The sequence below is a fragment of the Alternaria postmessia genome (genome assembly GCF_024291825.1).
Source record: "Alternaria postmessia strain BMP 2775 chromosome Unknown scaffold_12, whole genome shotgun sequence".
NCBI lineage: Eukaryota > Fungi > Ascomycota > Dothideomycetes > Pleosporales > Pleosporaceae > Alternaria > Alternaria postmessia.
Genome location: NW_026260085.1, coordinates 35527 through 61218, shown reverse-complemented (window position 1 = coordinate 61218; position 25692 = coordinate 35527). Strand labels below are relative to the sequence as shown.

The following is a 25692-nucleotide window of genomic DNA, read 5'->3' as shown; positions in this document are numbered from 1 at the left end:
CGTGCCACCTTGAAGCTCACACCCGTTGATATCTCTAGCGTTCATCTCGCTCCGTGAGTGATCCGCTAGTATTATATAAGCAAGAAACTCCAATAGAAAGACATGCTTTTCTCTTAGATACCTAGTTATGAACAAAACTCATACTCGTCCCAAATCCCAACCTATCTATTCCCTCCCCTTCAACTCCTCCAACCTTTCGACCAACTTCTCCCACCCAGCACTATCTTCCCAGTTGTCCTTACCCTTGCCCATGACACTCCTCACCGCACTCCTCGACTTGAACTTCCAGTCCTTGGCCACCAGCTCCCCACTTCCAGCCGCCAGACCTTCGGTGCGCTCACGCGGTCCCAAAGTCTCATAGGCATCCAGTAGATCCATCGTCATCTCAACAACGGCATTCCACTCCACTTCGGTACCAGATTCCCATTTCGGCTGACTCGTCACTGCTCGCCACGCCTTCTCGTGACACTCTAGCGCCGAACTCGGTCGCTTGGTGTGCGTGTATAGTGTTGCTAGAATGATCCATAGTTTGGGCGATACAGTGATGAGAGGTTTGATGTGTTTCTCAATGAGGTCGTTTACGAGGCGGGGGAGACCAGGGCGTGAGATATCAAACTCTTCTTCGCTGGAAACGACGTGCTTGACTAGCATGTCGATGACTTCTGCATCGACGCACTTTTCGCCTTCGGTTGAGCCGCGGAGCTCACAGATACGGCGTTGTGCAGTTACGACGTCGGACCAAGAGGGTGGGTTGGTGGAGGCGCTGACGGCGAGGACGTTATTCCAGATGCGGTAGTTGTCGTGCTTGATGGTGGCAGCGCGTTTGAAAGCCTTGAGAGCGTCGGTACGAGGGTGGTTTGTCACTCTTGTCTCTTGCAGCTCGCCATCTTCGGTTTCCTGAATCTTGGGCTTGAGGTGCAGAAGGGATGCGGCGAGGTTGCTCCATGCTTCGGCGTCCTGGTCGTCGAGTTGGACACAGCGGGAAAACGCCTCAACGGCATTCTTGAATTGGAGAGTTTCGAGGTATGCGCATCCGAGGGCGAACCATGCGGGATGATAGAGCGAGTTGATTTTGAGAGAAAGCTCGTAGGCTTCTACAGCTTTCTCGTAGTTGCGTGCTGCGATGTAGCGTTGACCAAGGGACCGTTGAGCACGCGCGTAACGTTTGCCGGAAACCTCCCAAGCCTTCTCGTACATGGAGAGATCGTTGTCAATATCACCCAGGATGCAGTAATAACGTGGTGCTTCGGCTGGCGGTGGGTTCCGTTCAGCGCCCTCCCACTTCTCCTCGTCAAGATCCACGTTCTCATCATCGCCGTTGGTAGCATGGAACAGTTGTCGTCGGATCATCTTACGCGCCCTCTCTTCCTTCTCGGTGGCTGCATAGCACAGCGCTGCTTCGGCCCACATCTCCAATCTCTCGTAGATCTCGAGCGCAGATCGCAAACCACCCAGAGCGACCCATCGAGCAGCAAGCTCAGACTCCAGCTCCCAACGGGATGGCGAACAGAGAGGGAAGATGTAGCGAAGGCGTTCTTCAACGGATGCCGCCTCGCTGTCCTTCGCCTGTGGAAGGAAAGAAGTGATCTTTTCGCCCGTCTCAGCATCAGTGGTCGCGTCGCCAGAAGTCTCCGCGATGACTTGGTCCACCAGTGCTTGCAGTTGAAGCAACCCTCGCTCCATGGTGCGCGACTTGTAGCCTTCGATGCGACTGCGCACAAGGAGAGCTTGGGTGTAAACTTGCCAGTTCGAGCTGCCGCCCTCTAGTACTCTGGTAGCGTACGGCTCGGTTTGTTCTCTTGTAAGACCGTCAGCGGGGTTCGTGTTCTTGATGCTCTCAGCCAGCGAGAGCATGATGACGGAATCGAGTGGATCGAGCAGAGGTTGGTTCGATGGGTCCATGGATGTAAGAGATGACGGTAGAGAGGACTCATCCTTGATTTCCATGGACGCAGTATCGTTGGTGAAGGAAATAGACTCAAGCAAGGTATCGTCGTTCAGGTCCAAGGCTTTTGGTTTTGAGCTTGCGTCTGCTGCGCCATTAGTATCCGACCCTGCACTTCGGGCGAGTACGATGAGCTGGCTAGTATCTTTCTGCTGGAACTTCGTTCTCTTTCCCATGAGTCCAGTCAATGCGAATTCGAACTTGCGTTCTGAGGTTGCCTGATCAAGATCCGCCTTAGCTTTCTTATCCAGACCATGGTGCGTGTGAACCGCTGCTCGTTCCAGTAGGAAGCTAGGATGCAAGTCCTTGATCTCCCTGCTCTTATCCGAGTTGTGAATCAAATCTTCTACGACCTTCAAGTCGTCATAGATGGCATCTTGTAGACTGGGTGCCGACTCGCTGAGCAGTCTCTGATGGACGAAATTGGCCCTGAGGCGCGCCCACGCCGCGACCGGAATGTTCTTTCGAATGGCCGGGCTGATGAGGATGGTTTGTGCGAGGCATAGTAGCTCGATGTTTGGTGTAAGTCTGTATGCTGCAACACCATCTGTGCTCAGCGATGCAACAAGATCTGCCCTTGCTTTGTTGAGGGCCTTTACATCGCCTGTGATGTCTTCCGATAAAAGTGTTTCGGCAGACTTGAAAGGTAGTGGCGGTCCAGTAACATTGGACTGCAGAAATGCATACAACGCAGCGACCGCAATTAGGAGGTATGTATGTTGTTTGTATGCTGCTGTTTCTTGTATTGAACCTGAATCCACTTCATTCTGTTGTGACAGGAGTAGTCCAAGGCGGCGAAAGATATAGTCGTTCCAGACAGCGAAATCGCCTCTTCTAACGTCCTTGGTGGCTTCATTGTCCTCACGGCCTAGAAGGAGTTGCGCTTCCGGTAGTTGGAGCACCTTCAAAAAATCCCCGGATTCGGTTGCCTTGATAGTGGTTTCAAGCACTGCCGCAAGTTCGTCCGGCAACGAACTGCGGAAGAAACTCAAAAAGACGTCAGCCATGTTTGGTGATGTCGATTAATGTAAGATTGGGGGTGAGACAGTATCGGGCGCAAGGCTATAGAGGCTTGCACAATAAGTCATTCACGGATTCCAATAATTTTGCATACTCATAGCGTGGTTGCGGGGCTGCTTTTGGAATTTGCGGCGATGAGTAAGTCAGTGGAGAAAAAGGGCTGTCTGGTGGCACGCCTAACTATTTTGGGCGAACAGGGTCTGATCCACATCTGCATGCAAGACATTAGTTCTCTCTTTGCCGATGCAAATCCGACTATCAAGCCCGCTGTCATCATGCAGCAGCTAATCTGAAAAGGCGAAATCTGGATACGATCAAATGTAGCTCTCATGTGGAGGAGTGGATGCTTGGCTTGATGAATAGGGATACGATTGTCCAAAGGTATTACTACGACCTTACTATCACCTGCATGGGCGCGGCATCCTTAAGCCAGCAACGCAGTATACGTGCGCCTCGTCTAGTCCGAGTCGCTGCTAGAGCTAGAGCTGCTCTTGCCGCCCCTGCTACGGCTCCTGCTATGGCTCCTGTGCTTGTGACCGTGGCCATGCGAGCCATGGTGCGAATGATGCGAAGACCCGTGGTGGGAGCCATGCTCAGAGCTACCATGCTTCTTGTGCTTCTTGTGTTTCTTGTCCTTCCTAGAGTCAAGTCAGATCGTGTCCGCTGTAGTGCTGGAGTTTGTATTCAGCTTACTTATCAGGTATGAGGTTGGCGCCAACCGCTCCCAACAGCGCACCTCCTATCGTGCCCAGCGCTCCGCCTCCAAGCTTGTTGCCGACGAATGCGCCCCCCGCGCCGCCCAAGAGGGACGAACCAAGTCCACGGTCGCCTTCAGCTGGACCGCCGGGCGCACCGGGTTGGCCATATGCTGGCGCACCATAGCCTTGTTGTGGGTCATGATAGCCCTGTTGCTGATGCGCTCCATATTGTTGGTTGGGATCATGATAGCCTTGCTGCTGGTGTGGCTGCGGTGGGTAGGGAGAAGTGCTGCGGTTTGGGTCGTAGCCTTGCTGGTGGTACTGCTCCTGCGGAGGGGCACCATAGCCGTGTTGGGGAGGCTGCGCGTAGGGATCGTGCGATGGTGGAGGGTACTGGCTCTGCGAGGACATTAGCACTTGTAGCATGGTAGATGGAATGCGCCGATGGAGCGCAAGAGTGCTGACCTGGCCTTGGGGGTAAGGGCTATGGTGTCCTTGACCGTACTGGTCGTGCGGTTGTTGTCCATACGCCTGGCCCTGCGGAGGGTAGCCCTGATTCTGCTGTCCATAGCCATGCTGTTGCTGCTGCTGGTATGCGTTGTCGTGGCTGTAGCCGTAGCCTTGACCGTGGCCTTGGCCCTGACCGTAGTAATCCTGACCCGACATGTTGCTCTTGAAAGTGCTTTCCAGAAGTCTCAATAATAACAGGGTAAACAAAGTCTAGGTAGAAGCAGTGTGGCAGATAGCCGGTAGGGTCTACAGCGGGGGAGGGGCAGGATGGCAGATGGTCGGGCCAGTGCGATCGCGGCATCACACGCGCGCTTTAAGTGTGACATGTCCTCGCATGGCGCTGACTGCGCGCGCCACATGTTTACGAACGTCGGTCATGCCTAATGGGTTCGACATGGGTCTCATCGCGGCTGAGCTGTGAGCGATTTGGTGATGTGGACTTCGGACATGACCGGAGATTTGGCTGAGGGGCGCAGCACTGACCACTGGCCATCCTTCGCTCCACTCGCGCAGCTGAGATTACTTTCACCGCAACAAACGCGGTTGGAGGCATCTCGAATAGGTATAAGACTTGCTAATGATGCGGGATTAACTTCAGCCGGATCTACTGCGATCTTGTTGCCTAATGCTTAGGGGTTTTCTTTGGACGACGACAGCTCTCCTGCTTTACTCCTTCCATCTCTTCAATCTGGGTATTCAGAAGGTTATCGGCGAAACGCTCGGTATACCCCTTCATGAAATCGTCCTATCACTGGAGCTTTTTCAGAAGGTGGGACACCATCGATGGAATGTACAACTTTGGATCCTTGATACCGAATATCAGTGGGATATCAATTCCAACATGACCTCAAAAGACTCAACAGATAGCATATGTTGGATGCTTGCGACTGTGTCAGGCAAATTCATGGTTGCATAATCTGGAGTATGCTAATTCCGAAACAATAGTCATTTGAACATCCCCAAAAGCTGGTAGTATCCGTCACATACATGCTTTGCCTGCTAGAAACCCCTACAAAGTCCTACATCCTTTGCTTTCTCATCCACTGTTCTTCCTACCAGCAGCCTTTCCTAATCAAAAAATATAATAGTGCATCCGATGATGTTCAGCGCTGTTTGGGCAGACCAGAATCACGTCATTAATGCTCATGTCTTGTATAGTTCAGCTCTTTTTCTGAAGAAACTGTGTGCTAGAACCGTCCGCGATCAGTCTGAACACTCAGAAATGAAAATCTATCAAGCACCTCAAAGCGAATTGATTTGAAGAAAGGCCTCTGTACGCTGCCGAACAGAATATCGGTGGTCTTCCTCTTTTCTTACTTACTGCCGAACCGCGAAACACCAAAGCCAGTGGCTTACTGCCAGTTTGAAACACTAAAGTTCACGAGACCAAACTTCGTGGTCGTCGTCCAATCCTGCAGATATGCAGACGACAGCCAAGTCGGGTTTTGTCGATAAGATGTACACATTGAGCCTGAACCAGAAAGGCTCGAGAGCAGAAGTAAGTGAAGACCTCAAGCGAAGACAGTTCTTCGAAAGAACATACATCAACATGGATGAGGATCTCCGACTTTATTGTATTAATTGCTTCTTCCAATTTGAAGACTTGTACTCAGTAGGACGTATGTCTTTAGTCGGCCTTGAGGAAAATGGAATCTAACTGCAACACACCTGCACAAGCATAAGTAATCACCACATTCACATGTAGGGCGGTAGCTCGCAATCCACGACATCCTTCACACAACCTGGCGTCGACGCGACATCTACTGCAGACACGCCTACTAGCGATGTGACGGATCGGTACAAGCGTACTGTGAGCAACTCTGACATGTCAAAATCCGGGGTATCGATAAGAAGTGGGGGCTGCCCGGAGCGCAGCATGGCTGAAGCGACAATTCACGACGTCCGGAAGGTTGACATTGTGGGAGAATGTTGTGTTGCTAAGATCGCATCGTTGGTTGACTCTCCCGCCTATATAGTCAGCATCGCCTCTGGGCAGAGATACCATGACTAATCCCGTAGCTAGGGAGAGCTGTACCACTGTACTGCAACAGCGGAAGGGCCAAGTTTGATACGTAATGTGCTGTGCGTGGACGCGGCCTCGGAAGACATTGCCTTCTCTGATGTTTTGGGCAGAGTGTTGCCCGGTGATGGCTCGGTGGACGTCTGGACAAGGTGGCAAGGGTCCAGAAATGCTTGCCGCCTCGACTTCGGCAGAATCGGGGAGGTGGTTTGGGATAAGTCTGGAGCCTCCGCTAAAATGGCCGTAGCGCGACGACTTGGCAAGGCTGTACGAACAGTAACCGGCAAGGCTACCGCATAGTATGGGAACACCCGTATGTAGACTGAGCTAGAAGAAAGTTGAGTTCTACGGCGCTCAACGACCGAGATGGAAGATTTTGCAGACATGGGACATACGGGTGCCGTGCTTGATATGAGTACTATGTGAATGCTGACAATGGCGGTCGGGTTGGATTAGTGCAGTCCCTGATCTTCAGCGCTGCATTTCCCGCGGCTCCCAACGGTTGGATGCATGTCGTTGGTCACGGTGTTTCGAGAAGGCGGTCAGCGCGCCTGGCTCAAACTCGCCACAAATAGAAGGGCTTTTGCAACGTGGGCTGCGACATGGCTCACGGCGGCGGCAATGCTGCTGCCCCTCTGCCACCAGTAAATAGAGAGGGCAATTGGCAGGTGGTAACAAAAAACTGGGGAAGTGCGGCAACAGCGAAATCTCTGGCGTTCGCTCGGGCTCGAATGAAATCATGGGCAATTGCGAGAAGGCGAGGTGTCCGGTTCCTCGCCGCACGGGCCAGTCCTGGAGTGCACGCTAATCTTATCGGCGCCCTGGCCTGGAGAAATTTCTCAAAGCGAGCGAGACAGCCCACCAAGGCATAAAAAGCCCCTCCATAACCTTTACTGCCACCTCTCCACACTCACTCTCCCTCTGGGCTGACCCAAAGTACTTTCCCTTCTTTGTGTCGTTGCGTCAGGTATTAGAAAGGTTGCGAGTCACGTTTCTCGCGCCTGTTGTTTGATACCCCCGGATAGATTCACTCTATCTTTTCACGCCAAAAGTTTTTTAGGCCCCGCCGCCTAAGTCCATATAAGGACCACCGCCCCTCCACCCACCTTCTTTCTACACACCTCTCCCCCTCCACACATCACCGACAAAATGGCGCCTGCTGCTTCGCACGATGCCAAGGACATCAAGTCCGAGAACTCCAAGTCGCTCAAGGCGCTTGAGGAGATGATGCAGAAGTTGACCGTGTCCAAGGCCCAGGACGAGATCAACGCCTCTGCTCAGGCCATCGCCACCTTCATCAACGGCGACATTGAGGAGGCTGACGCTCCCACCAAGTATGTTCCCCCCTTCTGCCTCTCGCTTGCCACGTTGCAGTCTCTAATAACTCTCCCAGGGCTGTCCAGGTGCTTAAGAAGCAACTCGCCAGCAAGAAGGATGCCGTCGCCCGTGAGCGCGCTCTCGATGCCATCCGTGCTATCGCCCAGCACTCGCACGTCTCCGCCTCTGTCGAGCCCTACCTCGTTTCCCTCCTGCCGGACGTGCTGGCCGCGGTCGGTGACAAGATGAGCGGCGTCAAGGTCGCTGCTCAGACCGCCGCCGAGTCCATCGTCATGGCTGCCAACCCCAACGCCGTCAAGGCCATCATCCCCCACATCATCCACTCGCTGGAGAACGCACAAAAGTGGCCCGAGAAGATGACCGACCTCAAGTGCATCGAGGTCCTCACCAAGAGCGCCCCCGCACAGATGGCTTTCCGTGTTCCCGACCTGATTCCCGTCATCTCGGGTGCCATGTGGGACACCAAGCCTGAGGTCAAGAAGGCTGCCTACGGCACCATGGAGGTTCTCTGCTCCTTGATCTCCAACAAGGATATCGAGCGCTTCATTCCCGAGCTCATCAAGTGTATCGCTAAGCCTGAGAACGTCCCCGAGACCGTTCACTTGCTCGGTGCCACCACTTTCGTCACTGACGTCCACGAGCCCACCCTCGCTATCATGGTTCCCCTGCTTGAGCGTGGTCTCGTCGAGCGCGAGACTGCCATCAAGCGTAAGTCTGCCGTCATTATCGACAACATGTGCAAGCTTGTCGAGGACCCCCAGATTGTCGCCGCTTTCTTGCCCCGTCTCATGCCCGCGCTTGAGAAGAACCACGACAACTTGGCTGACCCCGAGGCTCGTGAGAAGACCCGCCAGGGTCTCGACACCCTCATCCGTGTCGGTCACGTCGAGAACGGCAAGGCTCCTGAGATCGAGAAGTCTGGTGACATCTCCACCATCGCCAACCACCTCAAGGCTGCTATCCCCTCCAGCATCAAGATCGACGACCGTTTCACCCCTGTCGTCAACTACGTTGGTGCCATTGGTGGTCAGCTGATCGACGAGAAGGACTACGAGCCTCTTAACTGGCAGGCTAACGCCGGTCCTTTCGTTGCCGTCCTTGTCGGCGACGAGAAGGCCAAGGAGGTCACTGAGGACACCCGCAAGCGATCTCTCCCTGGTGCCGCCGCTGAGCGCGCCGTCGAGCCCGATGAGGAGGAGGGCGAGGACCTCTGCAACTGCACATTCAACTTGGCCTACGGTGCTAAGATTCTGCTCAACCAGACCCATCTCCGTCTCAAGCGTGGTCAGCGTTACGGTCTCCTCGGACCCAACGGTTCCGGAAAGACCACTCTCATGCGCGCTATCAACAACGAGCAGGTCGAGGGTTTCCCCAAGCAAAACGAGGTCAAGACCGTCTACGTCGAGCACGACTTGGACTCTGCTGACACTGAGATGACCGTTCTTGAGTGGACCATGAACAAGCTCAAGGCCGTCGGTGTCGAGACCCCCGAGTCTGAGGTCAAGACTACCCTCAACGAGTTCGGTTTCACCGACGCCATGTACAACGGTACCATTGGTGCCCTTTCTGGTGGATGGAAGATGAAGCTTGCGCTCGCTCGTGCCGTCTTCGAGAAGCCCGACATTCTGTTGCTCGACGAGCCCACCAACCACTTGGACGTCAAGAACGTCAAGTGGCTCGAGGACTACCTCACCAGCTCTCCTTGCACATCCATTGTCATCTCCCACGACAGCAAGTTCTTGAACAACGTCATTCAGCACGTCATCCACTACGAGCGCTTCAAGCTCAAGCGCTACCGTGGTAACCTTGACGACTTCGTCAAGCGTGTGCCCTCTGCCAAGTCTTACCACGAGTTGGCTGCCTCCGACATGGAGTTCAAGTTCCCCGAGCCCGGTTTCCTTGAGGGTGTCAAGACCAAGGCCAAGGCCATTCTCCGTGCCACCAACATGAGCTTCCAGTACGAGGGTACCTCCAAGCCCCAGATTGAGGACATTACCTTCCAATGTTCGCTCGGATCCCGTATTGCCGTCATTGGTCCCAACGGTGCCGGAAAGTCCACCCTTGTCAACGTCTTGACTGGTGAGCTTGTCCCCACCAAGGGTGAGATCTACCACCACGAGAACATCCGTATCGCCTACATTAAGCAGCACGCTTTCGCCCATATCGACCACCACCTCGACAAGACTCCCTCCGAGTACATTCAATGGCGTTTCCAGACTGGTGAGGACCGTGAGACCATGGACCGTGCCAACAAGATCGTCACTGAGGAGGACGAGAAGGCCATGGACAAGATCTACAAGATCGAGGGTACCGAGCGTCGCGTCATCGGCATCAACTCCCGCAGGAAGTTCAAGAACTCTTACGAGTACGAGTGTTCGTTCGCTCTCGGAGAGAACGTCGGCATGAAGAACGAGCGCTGGACACCCATGATGTCTGCTGACAACGCCTGGATTCCCCGTTCCGAGATCATGGCTTCCCACGCCAAGATGGTCGCCGAGGTTGACCAGAAGGAGGCTCTTGCCAGCGGTCAGTTCCGTCCTCTGGTCCGTAAGGAGATTGAGGCTCACTGCGCCAACTTTGGTCTTGACGCTGAGCTTGTTTCTCACTCCCGTATGCGCGGTCTCTCCGGTGGTCAGCGTGTCAAGGTCGTCCTGTCTGCTTGCTCATGGCAGCGTCCTCACTTGATCGTTCTTGACGAGCCCACTAACTACCTCGACCGTGACTCCCTTGGTGCCCTTTCCAAGGCCATCAAGACCTTCGAGGGTGGTGTTATCATCATTACTCACTCTGCCGAGTTCACTGCCAACCTCACTGAGGAAGTCTGGGCCGTCATGGACGGTCGCATGACACCTTCCGGTCACAACTGGGTGCAAGGTCAGGGTGCCGGTCCCCGTCTTGCCAAGGACGATGGTGAAGAAGAGGAGAAGGTAAGTCATCCACCCACTCAATATACTGTATAATATATGCTAACTTAACGTTTCAGTTCGATGCCATGGGAAACAAGATCGCCAGCCAAAAGAAAAAGGCTAAACTTACCTCCTCTGAGATGCGCAAGAAGAAGAAGGACCGCATGGCCCGCCGCAAGCGTGGTGAGGAGGTCTTCTCCGACGAGGACGATTAAACGGATCGCCCTTTTCGAAAAGTTTCCTTCCTGGTTCTGGTTTACGGCAAGAGAGTTCATGGGTTGCATGACAGGCTTATTCGATATGAGCCTACGAGTAATGTGTTCATGGTCGGCGTCACGGTACAAAACTTGCATGGTTTCCCTTCATCTGATTCCATCTCGTACAAGATAGAGAATAGATTCCCCCAATACTTCAGAACATTTGCCTCTCATGCCTTGTGACTTTGTATATCAACATTCATCTCACTACTTCAACCCTTGCACTGTCCACCCCAATCTTGCATACTATATCGTTTCTACTTTCTTTATTCCCAAACTCAATCTTTATCGTGCACAGCACTCTTGAATATGTCGCAACCGATTGTAGGCCTGCGCCTGCGCCACATTCGCGTCGGAACTACCAAGAACAAAACAGTGATCACAATACAGCTCATTGCAAAGAGATAACAAAGAGCTCGATAACAATGGCGCCTACGGCTCCTGTTATCTGGCTCTAGCCGACGAAACTTGCAAGTGGCGCGATATCACACTCGACGATCGGTAACAGGCGATTGCTGGAGAAAAGCAGCGAAAGCAATTGATCGTCAAGCTATCCTTTTCCCATTGCAAATTTTCCAGCAATCCGCGCGAAATCGGCCTGGCCGCCTAACCCGCCTCACGACACATTTGCCAACGCCACCATGCAGAGGCAACCCAGGATCACCAAATTTGTTGACAGCCTGCGTAAGCTGCCCGAGGGTGAAAGCATAGAGCAGTCAAAGCTTGACGATTACCTCCAACCTTGGGGCTTTACCATCTATCGGACGTATTATGGACCTGGATCTGATGAGCAATGGGACAAGCTGCTACAGAAAATCGCCACTAGTGTCAAGCATCGACTCGACGCACATAGAGGATCGAATGAAGACCCTGCTATGATTGCTAAAGCGGAGGAACTCTTCAGACTGGATGCTCGTTCAGATCCCGCAGTCTTGGACGGCTTGACACTTGAAGAAGTACGGCAGCTTTACCACGATGGAACGGGAGGCCAGCCGTTGAACAAAGACAAGGGTCCATGGCGAATCTTTATCCTAGTCGACGCAGACGTTCTGGCGAGCCCTGAGCTTGGCATGATCAAGTGTGTAGCGGCGGATTACGACGCGGTTGCTGCTGTGCCAAAGAATCCGAGATTCGGCCCACAGCGTTACTATGGGTGGTTAACCATGTCTTCCGAACGCGTATTGAGTTTGTGGTTTGAATTGGAAATGTATTTCTTCGAGGAAATCGGCAATAGTACAGCTGGTGGCCCAGGCGCCTGGTGGGACCCAGACAAATGATGATGGGCCAAGTCCACCTCATAGCGCACTGCCGCTGTGCTGGATGCAAACTGTAGCCGAGTGGCTTTGCAAACTGATGGTCATATTTCGTTGGTTTTACATCTGTTGTTGACACATGCTGCATGCAGAGAGCGAAATAGGTGTTTCGTATAGCTGTAACAGCCATCGGCTGTCCTCAATGGAGAGACGTGCAAACCACCTAATGGAAATCTTACATGTTATCACGACCTGATATTCAGCTACCGTCTAAAGAAGGTGGGATAAAGTTGTATTGCCACATTACAGCCGCCATTCTACCAGGTTAACGTGAGGATCTTGAGATCTCTCAAGGCATTATGGCCAGTATGTATCACCTATCTATCAATGCAAGCACCATGTGTAACACCAAACCACCAATACAACCAAGCATCGCGAGTTGCACGAGGACCACTCTCTTCAACTACTGCATCGATGACGTATCAATCTCCAAACTTTCCAGATCCCCCTCGTATGCTGTCAGAAAGTCAAGAATCTCTTGAGCCCCAGCGTCGGCACTATTGTCCCATGTTTCGCGCAATAGTCGTATGGCTTCCGTGGCCCACGTTCTAGTGTGCGTAATAGCCGCTGGGTAAAGCGCCCTGATTCACTCGAACCAGAAGTCGCCGATCGTTGTTGGGTCGTTGGGAAATGCAGCGTTGTGGGCATTCTGCGAAGCTCGAAACTGAGCGCCAACATTGTTGACAATCGCAGTCAGGCGACCATTGACATTGGGTGGGTTCTGATGGTTTAGATATTTGATCGCGGCGATACCCGCTCGGATCTTGACGATCACCGCCATGGCGTCTGCTTGCGTTCCGCTTTCGGCAAGCTTCTTCACATCATCGAGGTCTTGGACAGAGCTTCCCAGCATTATCTGTGGCCGAGAAATGCGATTAGTTTCCATTCCAAAAAATGTCCTCGATGCTAAACTGAGCATGACTTTGTTGACTATGACCTCTTCCATTCTCGTATGCAAGAAAGCTGATTAGCAAGTTAGGTTCACTACGAAGACGAGACTGGATTTCTCCTTTGCCCGAACTCCAACCTTCGACCGAGCGTCTCTTCTCCTGGCCCATAGTTAAGGTGCAACTCCACGAAATGCATACGAAACATGTACTGACCTTGTATCTCTACCTCTTTAGTCGATGGGCGCCAAACAACCTAGTCGATCTGGACGAGCATGGCAACAAAACGGCAAGCCCCATATTCATACCACCAAACAAACATCGTCGTCTCCAATGCCTACGCCTCAGCCCAAAGACGCGCCCGAATAGCGCATCTATCATCTCGTGCACGCAGACACCCTTCAGCGTTGGCTTTAGTCTGGTATAAGCCCTAGATCGCTACAATAAATGCTTAATATGTCTGAATCTGTGACTGAGTAGCGAAAGCATAGCACTAAAGCAGTTCTTATACTCCTGAAGCCTTTTAGGCATGGCCAGATCGCACCAATGTGCATCTAGGCTCTGCCAGAGCGGACTCCGGAGCACTTCTGCAATGAAGCTGCGATCATGGTGAAAGTTGCGGGGTATCTCCAGAAGCCAAAGATCGACGATACGTGTCAAGGAGTCCAGCTTTGGGGGTTCAGAAAGCGCGATAGCCCTAGGAGCAGACGGTCTTTAACCTTGTGTGAGCTCTCCCGCATGTCTGAATCGGAGTAGCATAGGAGTAGTCCTCGATGTGGCTAGAGCGCAGCGGTTATGCCAGTTAATGGCACCGTCTGCCACTCGACGCGTCGAGCGCATTGCCCCGCCCTGCTGTCTTTGTCTTGCATCGTTCCCTTATCCAGGTATCACCTAGACCAAGACACATGTGCGCGTCGCACTTGAGCGGTGTGAATGATGCTTTCAGGACCGTTCGTTGGCTGATATTGATACGTGACAGTTGGTGGACGCGTGCAGGAGGCTGGTGATGAGCCGAACAGAGCGACGATGGTGCAGTTCCCTCGAATGCTATTGCACACATGTGAAGCTATCTCGGAGGAACGTACCAAACTTGAGAGCTGGCGCAAAACTTTCGGTTCGGTGCAAGACGATCAGCACAATTGCATTGAGTGTCGCGAGCGGTTCCAATACCTATGAAGATTCGGCGCGAGCACAGCACGGACAGTGGGAGGTCACCTGCTCCGGGGTCTCTAACCTATCAAGGTTTTGACAGCTGGAGATCCATGAACTTATGCATGTGGCGATCAGCCCATAATTAGCGGTTGTCAGTTAAGTTTTGCGCAAACTTGGATGAAACTGCACGGCAAAGTGCCGAGCTGCATGCATGTGAACTGGGGGCGCAGCATTTCCCCGGATTGACCTTGGCGATGATGTAAGCACATGAAATCCTCCTTTCCCCAACCCCTCGTGTTTCAACCTTCCCGCACAAACTTCACCTCCCTTGCGCGTCCTGAAGTAAAGCCGCTGTGTCGCCATTGCAACGTTGACAATTCGATTTGCTTGCCCGTCTTCGCAATGTTGATAGACGTGTCGCGTCGCACTCGATCTGCCACGCCCCTAACGGGCCGTACGTCTTTCGTTGCGTGAAGATACTGTGCATGGCAAACTCCGTCCACAGCTTCATGTAGCGCAAACCTTCTTTGTCTCCGGAACGCCATCAGTCATAACACTAACCAGTAGAGCCATGCGAATATCGCGTGGCAAAGATGCGGACAGCCGAGAAGCGCCGTTAGACTGGCCACGCAAGCTTTGTCCCTGCAGCAGAGGACTAGGTGGCTGTGGTTAATGCGCAATGGTCTCAACGACTGCCGACGGCGTTGGTTTGCATGACAATGTGCCGTGGTTAATCCTGAGTCAAGCCGTTACGACGGCGCAAGACTACTCGAAGTACAACATCTTGGTCGCGCTATGGTGGAATGGCCATCCTACATGATTGGCTCCAATATCGGAGCACTACACTGAGCCCAAACACGCTTTCCAAGCCATCTCCGATAGGAGATTTGAAGACATAGTTTGACAGCACTGGAATGCACCGCATCTCCTAGACTGATTCGCCATCCGTCTTGATGAAAACTCGCTGGTGCTGCTAACCAGACTTCATGTTTTGTCTGCTTTACCATCTCGTGCGGCCACCATTCGCAACATGCATCTTTATGCGCTGATTTCAGTCATTTGTTTGGTTCTGACCTTCAGCCATGTACATGCGTCGGGCACTTACATGGATACAAGGGAATTGGGCATTGCTGATATCCCCGCATGCGGAGTACGTGGTTGACTACATTGTCTGGTATTACTGCTAACAATATGTAGCTTCTCTGCATGATATCCACTGTTCCCACAAGTGGCTGTGCCCTAGATGATACCGCATGTATCTGCAGCAATACCGAGATTGCAGCAAAAGTGTCGACATGTATGCTTGCGAACTGCACCATGCAGGACAGTTTGGAGACTGCCAGGGTCCAGGCCGATCTTTGCAATCTCTCTAAAGAGTCGCAGCGGCTCGACATCTTCATGTGGACTGGCATCATTTATTCCATAGCCGTCGTCTTTGTATGCCTTCGAATCGCAGGAAAGCTGGTAAACAAAAGGCTGGCGTTGGACGACTATATTGTTGTCTGTGCCATCGTATTTTGCGCACTGCCTGTAGGATGCGCCCTCGCCAGTAAGTTGACACAGTCGCCACCTAGCGTAGGCCACAGCTAACACAATATAGTGACTGAACGAGGCTTTGGTGAGCATTTGTGGAATCTCGAAGATGGAGCGTTGCTACCCATTCTCCGGTTCTGTACGTTCCATGATGCCTGCTGTCTTCGGAAGCATCAGTATGCTAATAGAAGCCAGTCTTTATATGCTGGTCGACCTATGTGATCGTTCTTGGCCTCATCAAGGTTTCCCTCGTCCTCTTCTACCTCGAAATCTTCCATACAACAAGTTTTCGAATCACCGCTTATGTTGTTTTGACCGCAATCATCATCAACTCGACTATAATCTTTTTCTTGACGGTCTTCATATGCGACCCGGTCGAGTCCTTCTGGAATCGAGATATAAAAGGAAAGTGTTTGGACCTCCAGGCCATCGCATACGCAAACTCCGCAAGTGCCATTGCGCAAGACATTATTCTACTGGTCCTACCATTGTTCTTCATCCGAAAGCTGCAGATGAAACGTTATCGCAAGGCTGCGGTAGGCTTCATGTTTGCCATCGGCACTTTCGGGTGCGTCGCAACTATTATTCGTCTCCACACCTTGACGAAGTTCAAGATTTCTATGGATCCCACTTGGGATTACGTTCCTGTCACTATCTGGACGGAGCTCGAGCTTGCGGCAGGCTTCGTTTGCGTATCGCTACCATCCATCCGGGTATTAGTGGTTAAACTGTTGCCTGAAAGTGTCAAAGAATTTCTTTCCTATGTTACCCATCCTTCGAAGCAATCGAAGCAGAGTAACTCGGATCCAAAGCAAGGACTTCCGGTAGCACGACCGTCCCAGAAGGAATGGCGCAAACCTTCGGGCTGGAGTTGGATCTCGCTGGGGGCCGACCAGAGTGAGTCTCAGCTCGGGCCCAGGAAGAGTATCATGAGCGGTCGCTGGCCTTGGGTTGCAACATCACCCCTCACTTCACACTTCTCACACGCGCGAACTGGCTCCCGCCGCCTGAATTCTGCGATGAGTAATTACAGTGATGCGGGTGTTGTACTCTCCCGACCTCCATATGGTCAACAAAAGAATGCCGTAGAACTACGCGAAGTTCCGGACGCTATGGTCAAGTCTCACGATAGACAAAGCGTCTTAGGGGATGAAGTCACAGCATTACCAACGATCGGATGCCTACCCGAGCGATCATACTCACACGAGCGCGCGAACATCTCCAAGGGAATGGCTAGAATGTGGAGTCGCGACAACTCTGGATGAGTAAGAGACACGATGTTTCTGATACATGAAAAACGTCCTGCCACTTTCAAGGCATACCTTCTCAAGCTGGTCCTTCTAAAACATGATGACCGTGCCCGATGCGGCATCGGCTGTCTTCTGCTGGTCTGACCGGATCCATGCCATGCCTAGCGCTAACAAGAGATCCATACCCGGCGCTACATGAACCTCCCATTCGGCATGCCGATGCGCCCACTTGGCATGTCGAGAGACAGTCATAATTGGATTACCATTGGCGAGGAGACCCTTCTCTTCACCGGCGACGTCTTTCTCGAACTCGATATTCTGGTTTTCGAGGTACTTGTCATGGACTGTGAGGTCTAATAAGAACGAACGTTAGTCGGGAGAAGGGACTCAGGAGGAGCAAAGATGATCGAGGAAACGGCATACCCCATTTAGGCACTCTCCATGAGATCCTCAGATGGACATCCCATATCGCCTTCGCATCCGCACTCCGCAGTGCCCTATACTCAGTTTTGAGCTTGATGTTGTGTCTCTCAACATTGATCCGCATCGCCTCTTGTCCTTCCATCGTCCTGAATAGGATGACATCTGAATCTTCTTCTTTGATCTGAAGAAATGGAGCTCCAGCTTTACCTTCGGGTGTGAGATAGCTGACCAAACTTTGACACTTGCCCTTGGGGGTGTCTTCGTTCTTCATGAGAAAGGTCTCTTGGTGCTGAGCCGTCCAACCAGGGACTATAATGAGGCCGGGTAACGGCATAGGAGGAAGGGTTGGAGCCATTGTAGGCCAAGTTTGATATAGGAATACAGGCGTACGAGGATTGAGCAAGTGGTAATGCGTCCGGTAAAGTAGCTGAATATGAAATATCAGGGTCTATTCTATACACACTGTCCTCACACTCCTTCTGCCCACTCTCCTTATACATTGAAGCCGTCAGCATCTGACGTCGTCCCGTCAGCCCTGTGTAACGCGAGTAAACAACCTTCGCAAAGGCGAAGATCGCTGTAGAGAAGGCCAATCATGCGGGTTTCGGGTATTTTACACAACAAACAGACAAACCGCCGAGACGTCCTTCATTGCTGCTTCTCCATATCCACTCCCCCGATCACGTTACGGCGCGGCCATATGCAGGTGTGTGGCGGGGTACGCTAGCCAGTCGGTGTGACGAAGGGTGTATGGAGCTGGGGATCCCGCCCTGCGCCGGATGGCTACCCGTGTGGCACCCCAACCAATAGGAGAAAAGCTAATGCCGTATAAGAGACAACCCTTGCTTCTCATTTCTTCTATTTACACGACACTTAGTTGCCGATTGATCTTACTCCCAAATCTGCATCATACCGAACAACGAATCCAGTACAATCAGACTTGTTAAAACTCTATTCCTACTCATACCGGATGACGGGCATCTTAAACGTCTTATGCCCACTAATGAACCAATGCGCGAGGGCCCCGAGCACTACAGCACCGAATATGGGCCCTGCATAGTTCATGTTATCTCCTGTGACCGGCAAAACCTGTGGAAACGGCATCCAAAGGACGACGAAAACTAGGTAACATAGCGCAAACATATTGACGGGTAGACCGATAACACCCATTCTAAATGGTCCGTATGGCGGAGATGGCCCTCGAATCTTGCGCAGCAGCATGAACAGAATCGGAAAGAAGTAAGATATATGGAGGGCGAATGCTTGGAGGGAGATGAGCGCGTTAAAGGCGGTTGCGCTGGCGATATAGATCAGGGACAGACAGGTTACGATAGTCCCGACGAGGAGAAGAGCATTGACTGGAAGTTTGAGCGTAGGATGGACCTAATGTTGTCAGTCAGCGCAACAAGCGAAGCCGAGCAGGCTACATACGTATGAGAAGAAGTTGGAAAAAGGCAGGCCGTTATCGCGAGCAAACACCCACACTAGTCTCGAGACTGAAGCAAAGATGTTGAAGAGCGCGAAGAAGAAAATCACCGCTATGAGCGCAGTGAGAACATTGGCTGCCACTGATGAGCCAGTGATGTTGTAGATGACCCATAGCAGTGGAAGTGGCGTAGCGACGACATCATCGAGTGGGCCCATGTAGAACAAGAGGATGGTAGCAAAGATGACCAGCATGACTGAGTTCGCGACACATGTGATGATGATACTGCGCGGCACACGCGTGCGCACTTTCTTGACTTCATCGCCTACACAGCTAATCAGCGAAGTAGCGCCATGTCAGGATACATAGACGTACACATGTGCAGAACACTGTCGGCTCCAGTGACGGAAAATGTCATACTCAGAAGGCCGAGACCCCAAGACACACCCTTATTGTTCCAACCAGACTCTTGCCATGTCAGTGTCTTGAAGACAAATTCAGGGTCGCTGCGCGGTCCAAATACAACAAAGACGACAATTACCACAACGAAGAGGCATATGTGGAGTATGCCACCTGTGATTTCAAATGCGTCAAGAAGCTTTCGGAACCAAAGATTGAATGTGAAGGGGATAATCATGATCGCAATCATGATAAGACTGGTATGCCATCTCTCAGGGATATAATTCTCGTTGTTAAAGATTGCCAACGATGTGATCATATTTGCAAGAATGGAAGGCGGTCCGGCACAAGCGAAACACCAGGCACCAACAGTGATCCATCCTGTTGTAGTATGAGCTCTGGTAGGTATGGTTGGGTACGTGGACCTACCTTGTAATAATCCCCAAAAGCGAGGGGCAGCAGGAGCGAGATTGGCTGACCAGCGGTACTGAGCACCGACGGTTGGATCGCTGTTGAGAAATTAACAGGAGTCTGGATCTGTTGGTAGAGACATACATCGAAGCCAGCTCTGCCAGCGAGAAACCGACAGCACAAGCACCAATACCCGCCAAGATACTACCGTAGAAGATAGAGGCCGGGCCACCGTTGGTCAAGGCGAACTGAAAGGTCACTGCAAATGATTCCCATGAAGCGAGAATAATAACAGCGAAATTAATCACAGCAGAAAGGTTTATGTACCTCTGTTTTCGTCAATGACGCTCCTTGGTCAAGCAGGTCATATGATACTTACTTCGAGCTGGTTTGACGTCCGTCCTCCTACAGGCGCATTTGGGGGAGTTACTCCAAGTTTTTCACTCTGGCCGGATCCTCGCTCTGCGACATCGAGGTCAGCATCCGGCTTGTAGGTGCTGAGCTCCATGCTTGCACACAAAGGGCCCAAATCGGTGGTCAGTGGTCAGTGGTCAGTGGTCAGTGTGCAACGTGCGGAACTGCGGAGAAAAGAGAAGACGTTGCAAAGTGTCCACCAGGGACTCTGAGCTGCGTTACACAACAGATCATGATGATTGGTAACCCATCCACTGGGTTGTCTAGCCAGAGCAGCTATGAATGGGCCTGATAATATATGCAGGGTATGTTATCAAGCTCAATTAATGACCCGTTCCTGTTATGGGTCAGTTTTCCGGCATCGCTACACTCAAAAGGCTAAATCCGACGCGGCACGCGTCTCATAAGGGTATGTTCGTGTCGTTCGTCGCATGGGCGCGGGATTTGTATTTGCTCCAGCAAATAGGCTCGCGTGGGCCCGGGGCCGCCCGCATGGTGTCCGGAGCGAATAACGGCAATTTGGCTCCTTTTGCACGTAACGTGCTGCGGGGTCCGTACGCGATACCACCGACTCGGGCTCATCTAAAAGTAATCGAGATAGGGTTGAGCGAACTGTTCCGCTTCACTAATTGCCATCAAGCTTACCTAGGCGAAGGACCCACGCCATCTGTGACAACATCTCATCTTCCAACAGTGAGGCTATAACCGCTCAACGAGAAGGGATGCACTGCTTTAGGACACGCCTCGCGCAGATTGTGATGTTGGAGTCGTCAGCAGGCGCTTTAGCGAGGTACGGCTTGGATATGCGCAACGGATAGACATGGGGATTGCAGAAAACGGGTTAGCCGCTATGCATATGCACAGACAGTAAGCATGCGGCGGATTCAAAGATCATGGAAACACACCAATGATATTCCTCCTCCAAACGGCTCGTGTTGGAAGCCCAACCATGGGGTATACTTTTGGGTTGATAGTCTCAAATACGTACCCAACATCTGTCCGAGTGCGTGGCTGAGAGTCGGTGCGATGAAAGTGAGACGGAGCCATGCGGGACGTTTACTTCAACGGTCAGCATAAGCTGCGCATTCCTCGGATCCGATTTCCACGTATACTTCAACGATTAGCATAATCTATTCAGTTTCCCCACAGTCGGTTCCCACACGGCTCCATCTTCGTTACTATTTTGTCGGTTTTACACAATGGTACCCGCAGGTTCGGATGAAGGTCGTGGCATCGCCACAACGACAAGGGGTGGCTTCATCCTCGTCTCCACGTATGCATGGGCGATCGTAACAGCAGGCGTGCTGGTCGCGCGGTTCTGGCAGAGTCGTAGCCAAAAGGTCGAAGCCGGTCTTGACGACGTAGCAATCATTGCGGCGACTGTAGGACAGTCCAACTCTCCAGAGAACGAACAATACTGACCTCGCCATAGATTGTGTATCTAGGCGCGACTGTTGGTTGGCAATACGCCATCCGCGGTGGTTTAGGAAAGGACGTGAAAGATCTCAGTGACGAGAACATCTCTTTGTTCTTCAAGGTTGACCGCTCCGTCGCCAATTGCTCTTCAATACTAATCAGCGATCATAGGCATCCTACATTGCCGGGATACTCGTAATCTTTGCGATGGTATTCGCAAAGCTGTCGTCTGCTTTGCTCATCGAACGCGTCGTCCCACAAACCCGAAGAGCCAAAATTATACTATTCGGCATGATTACGATCTTTGCGATATTCTCGATCTTTGCTCTCTCTTTCCAATGCGGAATCCCGGAATGGACTGCACATTCGCTACGATGTAGCAATGGTGGCCTTGCGATCGCAGTCGTAGGACTCAACATGACTACAGACCTTTTCTTGGCTTTTTGGATGGTTCCGGTCCTTTGGAAATTGTCGTTGGACAAAGAGAAAAGCTTCGCAGCAGCGACGCTCTTCGGTGTTCGAGCAATGTATGTCTGATAGGCTGGTCACCAATACGTCGCGGTTTTGACTCTGCAGTGTAGCATTCGTTGCTGGAGGTGAAATATGGGCCACTTTGAGGTTAGCATCTAGTCAAAATCCCACGCGTAAGTAATCTTGACAGACACCAAGCGCCAGGAATCTGACGAGACGCAGGCGATGCAGTTGAGCTTGTCGTCCTGACTCAGTAAGTTCAATCCATTTGAGTGTTTCCAAAGCTTACGGGTACCAGATCTGTGTCCAGTCTTTCCCTGATACTCGCAAGCGTTCCACGAATCAAGCGTATCATTGGCGTTGGTGGCAGCGGCCTGGTATATCCGGAGATCCAAGGCACTGAACTCTCGGTCTCTCGCAAATCTTCAACCTGGCAAGATTCGCGTAGTACGAATCCGAAACTGGTGCCTTCTGACCTGGGAGACTTTACGGTAACTGTGTCATCGAAAGGGACAGAGAAAAGAAGAAAAATGCCGTGCAGGCATCTGCATCCCGATTGGCAGTCGCTCACAATGGGGGCAACTACCGACGAACATGCCAGCACGTCGAGCCTATTTGGTCCGGATGAGCAAGAAGGTGTGATGATGCGGCAGGATGTTATTGTGTCTGTGGAGGATAGAAAGGCTCGGAACTCAGTGTTCAAACGCGACAGTCGATGACGTAGTGCTGTAGAACGAAGGGCGCAGCGACACGCAAAAGAGCTTAAGACTGAGAGTATGCCATACGCGCTACATAATGCATCGAAGACGATGGGTAAACTTACGCGAAAAGATCGTCGTGGAGCGTACTGTTTTGGGCGATGTCGCGTTCATGCAGGTGATGTAGTGTGAGGATGGGTTCGCGCGGTCGCGATCAGGTCGCGTATTCGATGGCTGCTTCCCCACAGCCTACTAGTGCGGAATCTCGCCAGCCTCCAATCCCATCCAAGACGACATGATTTATACGTCACCAAACGGCCTCCTTGAAAGCGTTTGGGATTTCCATACTTGAAGAGGTTCTCGTGGTAAATATCATGTTTGTCGTGTAAGATATCGGTAGATAGATGGGGCCTCCAACAAATGAATGTGCACATTAGTAAAATGAGTACAGATCCAACAAGACAGACAACCGCTCTAACTACCACAAGAGCAATCCTAACGTATGAGAAGGTCATGAAAACATCAACAACATCCAATTTGGGTATCCATACAACGAACCTTCACCTCAGAATATCGCAACCGCATTCGGCAAGCTCCCAACACCCCCAGGTACGTCAACCGGTTTACTGACAACCAAAAACTCCCACCTCCCCTTCTCCCAGCACATCTCCGCCAGCGTTTCGAAATTCCAAAGCTCTCCGATCGGCATGCCCCACATGCTAAGCATACTTGCATGTAGACTCCCCTCCCAGCTTTCCGGCGGCCAAACCTCAAAATTGGCGTTATCTGTCGCAGCAGCCGCAAAGTAGTTGTCATATAAGAAATCTTTCATGGGATCTGTGGCATCGAGACCAGCGTAAAAGTGTTGATCTAGTGGCATGGTGCTGCGCTCAGATTTCTGGGCGATAGAGAGGGCATTGTATGTTGAAAGCCATCCAGTGCGTATTAGGAGTATGTCACCGGTTTGAAACGACGTGCCTTGTGACTCTGCACATTCACGAAGATCATCGGCTGTTATGGAGTGTTTGGTGAAAGGATCATATGCTTTGCCCGACTTCTGGACCCAAGAGTATACGTCGAGGAGGATACCGCGGCCTATAATGCCTTTCTTAGCCCAGGCATCGATGCCGAGCTTTCTTGAGCGCTCAGGTGCTTCTTCGCCATCTTCTCCATCGCCGTCTAAATCGGCCATTATTTCGTCAGAGATAACGCCGTTGTAATGGCAGTTATATGTTGGATGCGCGAAATGGCGGAAGCCATCCCACTGGCTACTGCTCTGCGTGTTGAATGCTAGTTCATCATCGAAAGCGCCGGGGGCTATGTTCTTGATGCGATGTTTCAATCCTTTTCGTCCAAAGAAGGCTGGGCCGGGAACGTTCAATGGCAAGTCCAGTGATACTGATTCTCCCGTTTTGACATTTTCTTGTGTGGTTTTTGCTATTCGCTGTGGGGTGAGGAGGTTTAATCGACCGAGTTCGTCGTTGCCGCCCTGAGATATTGATAGATAAAGTTAGTGTATGTTTTATGTGAAGTCTGTGAAAGAGATGTCTCACCCAAAACCAAGCATTGTCCTTTGGTGTGCCAGCAATGTGTGGCAAGGCCGAACGTTTAGGGAAGGTCGATGCGTCCCCATTCGGATTCAATCGCATCTTGAGTAATTCTGTTACGACTCAGAAACCTTTCGAGAAAACAGTAATCACCAGCTAAAGAATGTTTGGACAAGGATACATGACTTTAAGGATGGCGGTCAGATCATTACGCGTGACGTAGTCATCATACTGCATGCATGCTAGCGCTTCCTGATGCCCCACTTTCCGACTACATGCAGTGCTTGATAGAAGCTGCATGCCTTGTACCACATAACTCGTCTTGTTGTGGCTTTAACCGCCTTGATTTGGCAGAATTACTGTCATTCTGAACTGCTTTCCGCTACCATCTTCGAGAGGGTCACTCTTCGTAGCCAGCGACGTCAAGACCCAACGCTTCGCGATACGAAGAAGCTCGTTGTCTTTAAGTTGTACCCAAAACATAGACATTGCTACCATCTTGATAAACTTTTAACGTAGAATTATATCTATACTTTTAGTGAGTATCTGCTGTAGAGATATAACTTGGAAGATACAAGCTCCTTCGTACGCATAGCTATTGCCTCTTCCTTACGCGCACAAAAGAACGAAATGCTCGAGCACTATCTGTCCCCGCCTCTGCCGTCGTCCCATACACTCTACGAAGCCTTGCAAGTCTTCTTGTGCACCCTCCAATCCACCTTTTGACATTCCTGCGAGCAATACCTCGCCTTTTTACAGGTTGCACATGCCGGAAAGGGCTTGCCGTCCTTCGGGCTCCTCCCACAATTAGTGCAATCTCCCTCTTTCCTTGGGCCATGTCCGCTCTTCAGAACCTCAGTCATAGCCGGCACCTTTTGACCCATCATTTCGACTATGGTCTTGATATTCATTCCATCTGTGTCTTTAGCAACGACGTCTCCGCCATGCTCAATGTACCACTTCATCATCTGCACGTTCTTGGTCGTGTCGCCGTGAATGTCGGCTTGAGCGATTTCGGCGCCCGGGGTGGCATCAAAACGGTTCTTAGTGTTGACAGAAGCTCCGGCATCGAAGAGAATTTGGGCGAATTCTGGTTGTACGTAGGGTTTGGTTGAGATTGCCCAGAAGAGTGCTGTGCTGCCTACGACATCTCTTCCGTCGACTGGTACTTTGAGATCGTTGACTAGATATCTGACAACGCCTAAAAGATCTTGCTTGTTGTTGGGGAGCATATGTAGCGCTGGCAATAGGACTGAGTAGATGGGCGTTTTGGTGGGACCCCATTTTTTCGAATATACATCTTGTCTGACAGTCTCGCGAGCTTCCTCGGTTCCTCCGAGTTGCTTGATCATCATTTCGCAGTAATTCTGAAGCGCATCAAATTCTTTGTTGAAAACAGCAAGAATGGTCTGCCCGACTGGATCTGTGAGGTCGCGGCTAGGCACTGTAGGATTCTGTTGGGTCCATCCACGAAGCTCCATACCGTCCATACCCGCGAGCTTGTCATCAGAGTCTCGCATGTCTTCCACAGTCCTGGAAATCTACGCGTCAGTACTTCAATGCGCGTTTAAATGGTGCCTTGTGCTAGATACCGGTTCGATCGCTGCTGCATATTCTGCAACATCTGCATGAATTTGGCCGACATCTCGTAAGTAGTT

The 25692-nt window shown here is 51.7% G+C and overlaps 11 protein-coding genes across 11 annotated transcripts; 4 read left to right on the top strand and 7 right to left on the bottom strand.

Annotated features, from left to right (window-relative positions):
- Positions 1-165: 165 nt before the first annotated feature.
- On the bottom strand, positions 166-2952 carry J4E82_002914 (uncharacterized protein; the record flags this gene model as incomplete). Its single annotated transcript, XM_051729209.1, has 1 exon — positions 166-2952. The coding sequence occupies one exon, from the start codon at positions 2950-2952 to the stop codon at positions 166-168; it is 2787 nt and encodes a 928-aa protein (XP_051590924.1).
- Positions 2953-3422: 470 nt separating this feature from the next.
- Positions 3423-4329, bottom strand: J4E82_002913 (uncharacterized protein; the record flags this gene model as incomplete). The annotated part of the gene is made up of 2 exons (XM_051729208.1): positions 3423-3603; positions 3659-4329. The coding sequence occupies 2 exons, from the start codon at positions 4327-4329 to the stop codon at positions 3423-3425; spliced, it is 852 nt and encodes a 283-aa protein (XP_051590923.1).
- A 3013-nt stretch (positions 4330-7342) lies between these two features.
- On the top strand, positions 7343-10652 carry CEF3 (translation elongation factor EF-3; the record flags this gene model as incomplete). Its single annotated transcript, XM_051729207.1, has 3 exons — positions 7343-7527; positions 7587-10458; positions 10515-10652. 3 exons carry the CDS (start codon positions 7343-7345, stop codon positions 10650-10652), a joined length of 3195 nt encoding a protein of 1064 aa, XP_051590922.1.
- Positions 10653-11335: 683 nt separating this feature from the next.
- J4E82_002911 (uncharacterized protein) lies at positions 11336-11971 on the top strand (the record flags this gene model as incomplete). The annotated part of the gene is made up of 1 exon (XM_051729206.1): positions 11336-11971. One exon carries the CDS (start codon positions 11336-11338, stop codon positions 11969-11971), a length of 636 nt encoding a protein of 211 aa, XP_051590921.1.
- Positions 11972-12593: 622 nt separating this feature from the next.
- J4E82_002910 (uncharacterized protein) lies at positions 12594-12953 on the bottom strand (the record flags this gene model as incomplete). The annotated part of the gene is made up of 2 exons (XM_051729205.1): positions 12594-12863; positions 12945-12953. The coding sequence occupies 2 exons, from the start codon at positions 12951-12953 to the stop codon at positions 12594-12596; spliced, it is 279 nt and encodes a 92-aa protein (XP_051590920.1).
- Positions 12954-15076: 2123 nt separating this feature from the next.
- On the top strand, positions 15077-16844 carry J4E82_002909 (uncharacterized protein; the record flags this gene model as incomplete). The annotated part of the gene is made up of 4 exons (XM_051729204.1): positions 15077-15196; positions 15244-15595; positions 15647-15718; positions 15775-16844. The coding sequence occupies 4 exons, from the start codon at positions 15077-15079 to the stop codon at positions 16842-16844; spliced, it is 1614 nt and encodes a 537-aa protein (XP_051590919.1).
- Positions 16845-16919: 75 nt separating this feature from the next.
- Positions 16920-17607, bottom strand: J4E82_002908 (uncharacterized protein; the record flags this gene model as incomplete). The annotated part of the gene is made up of 2 exons (XM_051729203.1): positions 16920-17182; positions 17253-17607. 2 exons carry the CDS (start codon positions 17605-17607, stop codon positions 16920-16922), a joined length of 618 nt encoding a protein of 205 aa, XP_051590918.1.
- Positions 17608-18209: 602 nt separating this feature from the next.
- J4E82_002907 (uncharacterized protein) lies at positions 18210-19996 on the bottom strand (the record flags this gene model as incomplete). The annotated part of the gene is made up of 6 exons (XM_051729202.1): positions 18210-18635; positions 18684-19003; positions 19054-19458; positions 19507-19586; positions 19633-19817; positions 19868-19996. 6 exons carry the CDS (start codon positions 19994-19996, stop codon positions 18210-18212), a joined length of 1545 nt encoding a protein of 514 aa, XP_051590917.1.
- Positions 19997-21101: 1105 nt separating this feature from the next.
- J4E82_002906 (uncharacterized protein) lies at positions 21102-22508 on the top strand (the record flags this gene model as incomplete). The annotated part of the gene is made up of 6 exons (XM_051729201.1): positions 21102-21284; positions 21335-21439; positions 21490-21845; positions 21895-21962; positions 22012-22042; positions 22088-22508. 6 exons carry the CDS (start codon positions 21102-21104, stop codon positions 22506-22508), a joined length of 1164 nt encoding a protein of 387 aa, XP_051590916.1.
- Positions 22509-23052: 544 nt separating this feature from the next.
- Positions 23053-24275, bottom strand: J4E82_002905 (uncharacterized protein; the record flags this gene model as incomplete). Its single annotated transcript, XM_051729200.1, has 3 exons — positions 23053-23976; positions 24041-24136; positions 24267-24275. The coding sequence occupies 3 exons, from the start codon at positions 24273-24275 to the stop codon at positions 23053-23055; spliced, it is 1029 nt and encodes a 342-aa protein (XP_051590915.1).
- A 436-nt stretch (positions 24276-24711) lies between these two features.
- On the bottom strand, positions 24712-25646 carry J4E82_002904 (uncharacterized protein; the record flags this gene model as incomplete). The annotated part of the gene is made up of 2 exons (XM_051729199.1): positions 24712-25567; positions 25627-25646. 2 exons carry the CDS (start codon positions 25644-25646, stop codon positions 24712-24714), a joined length of 876 nt encoding a protein of 291 aa, XP_051590914.1.
- Between the last annotated feature and the right edge of the window lie 46 nt (positions 25647-25692).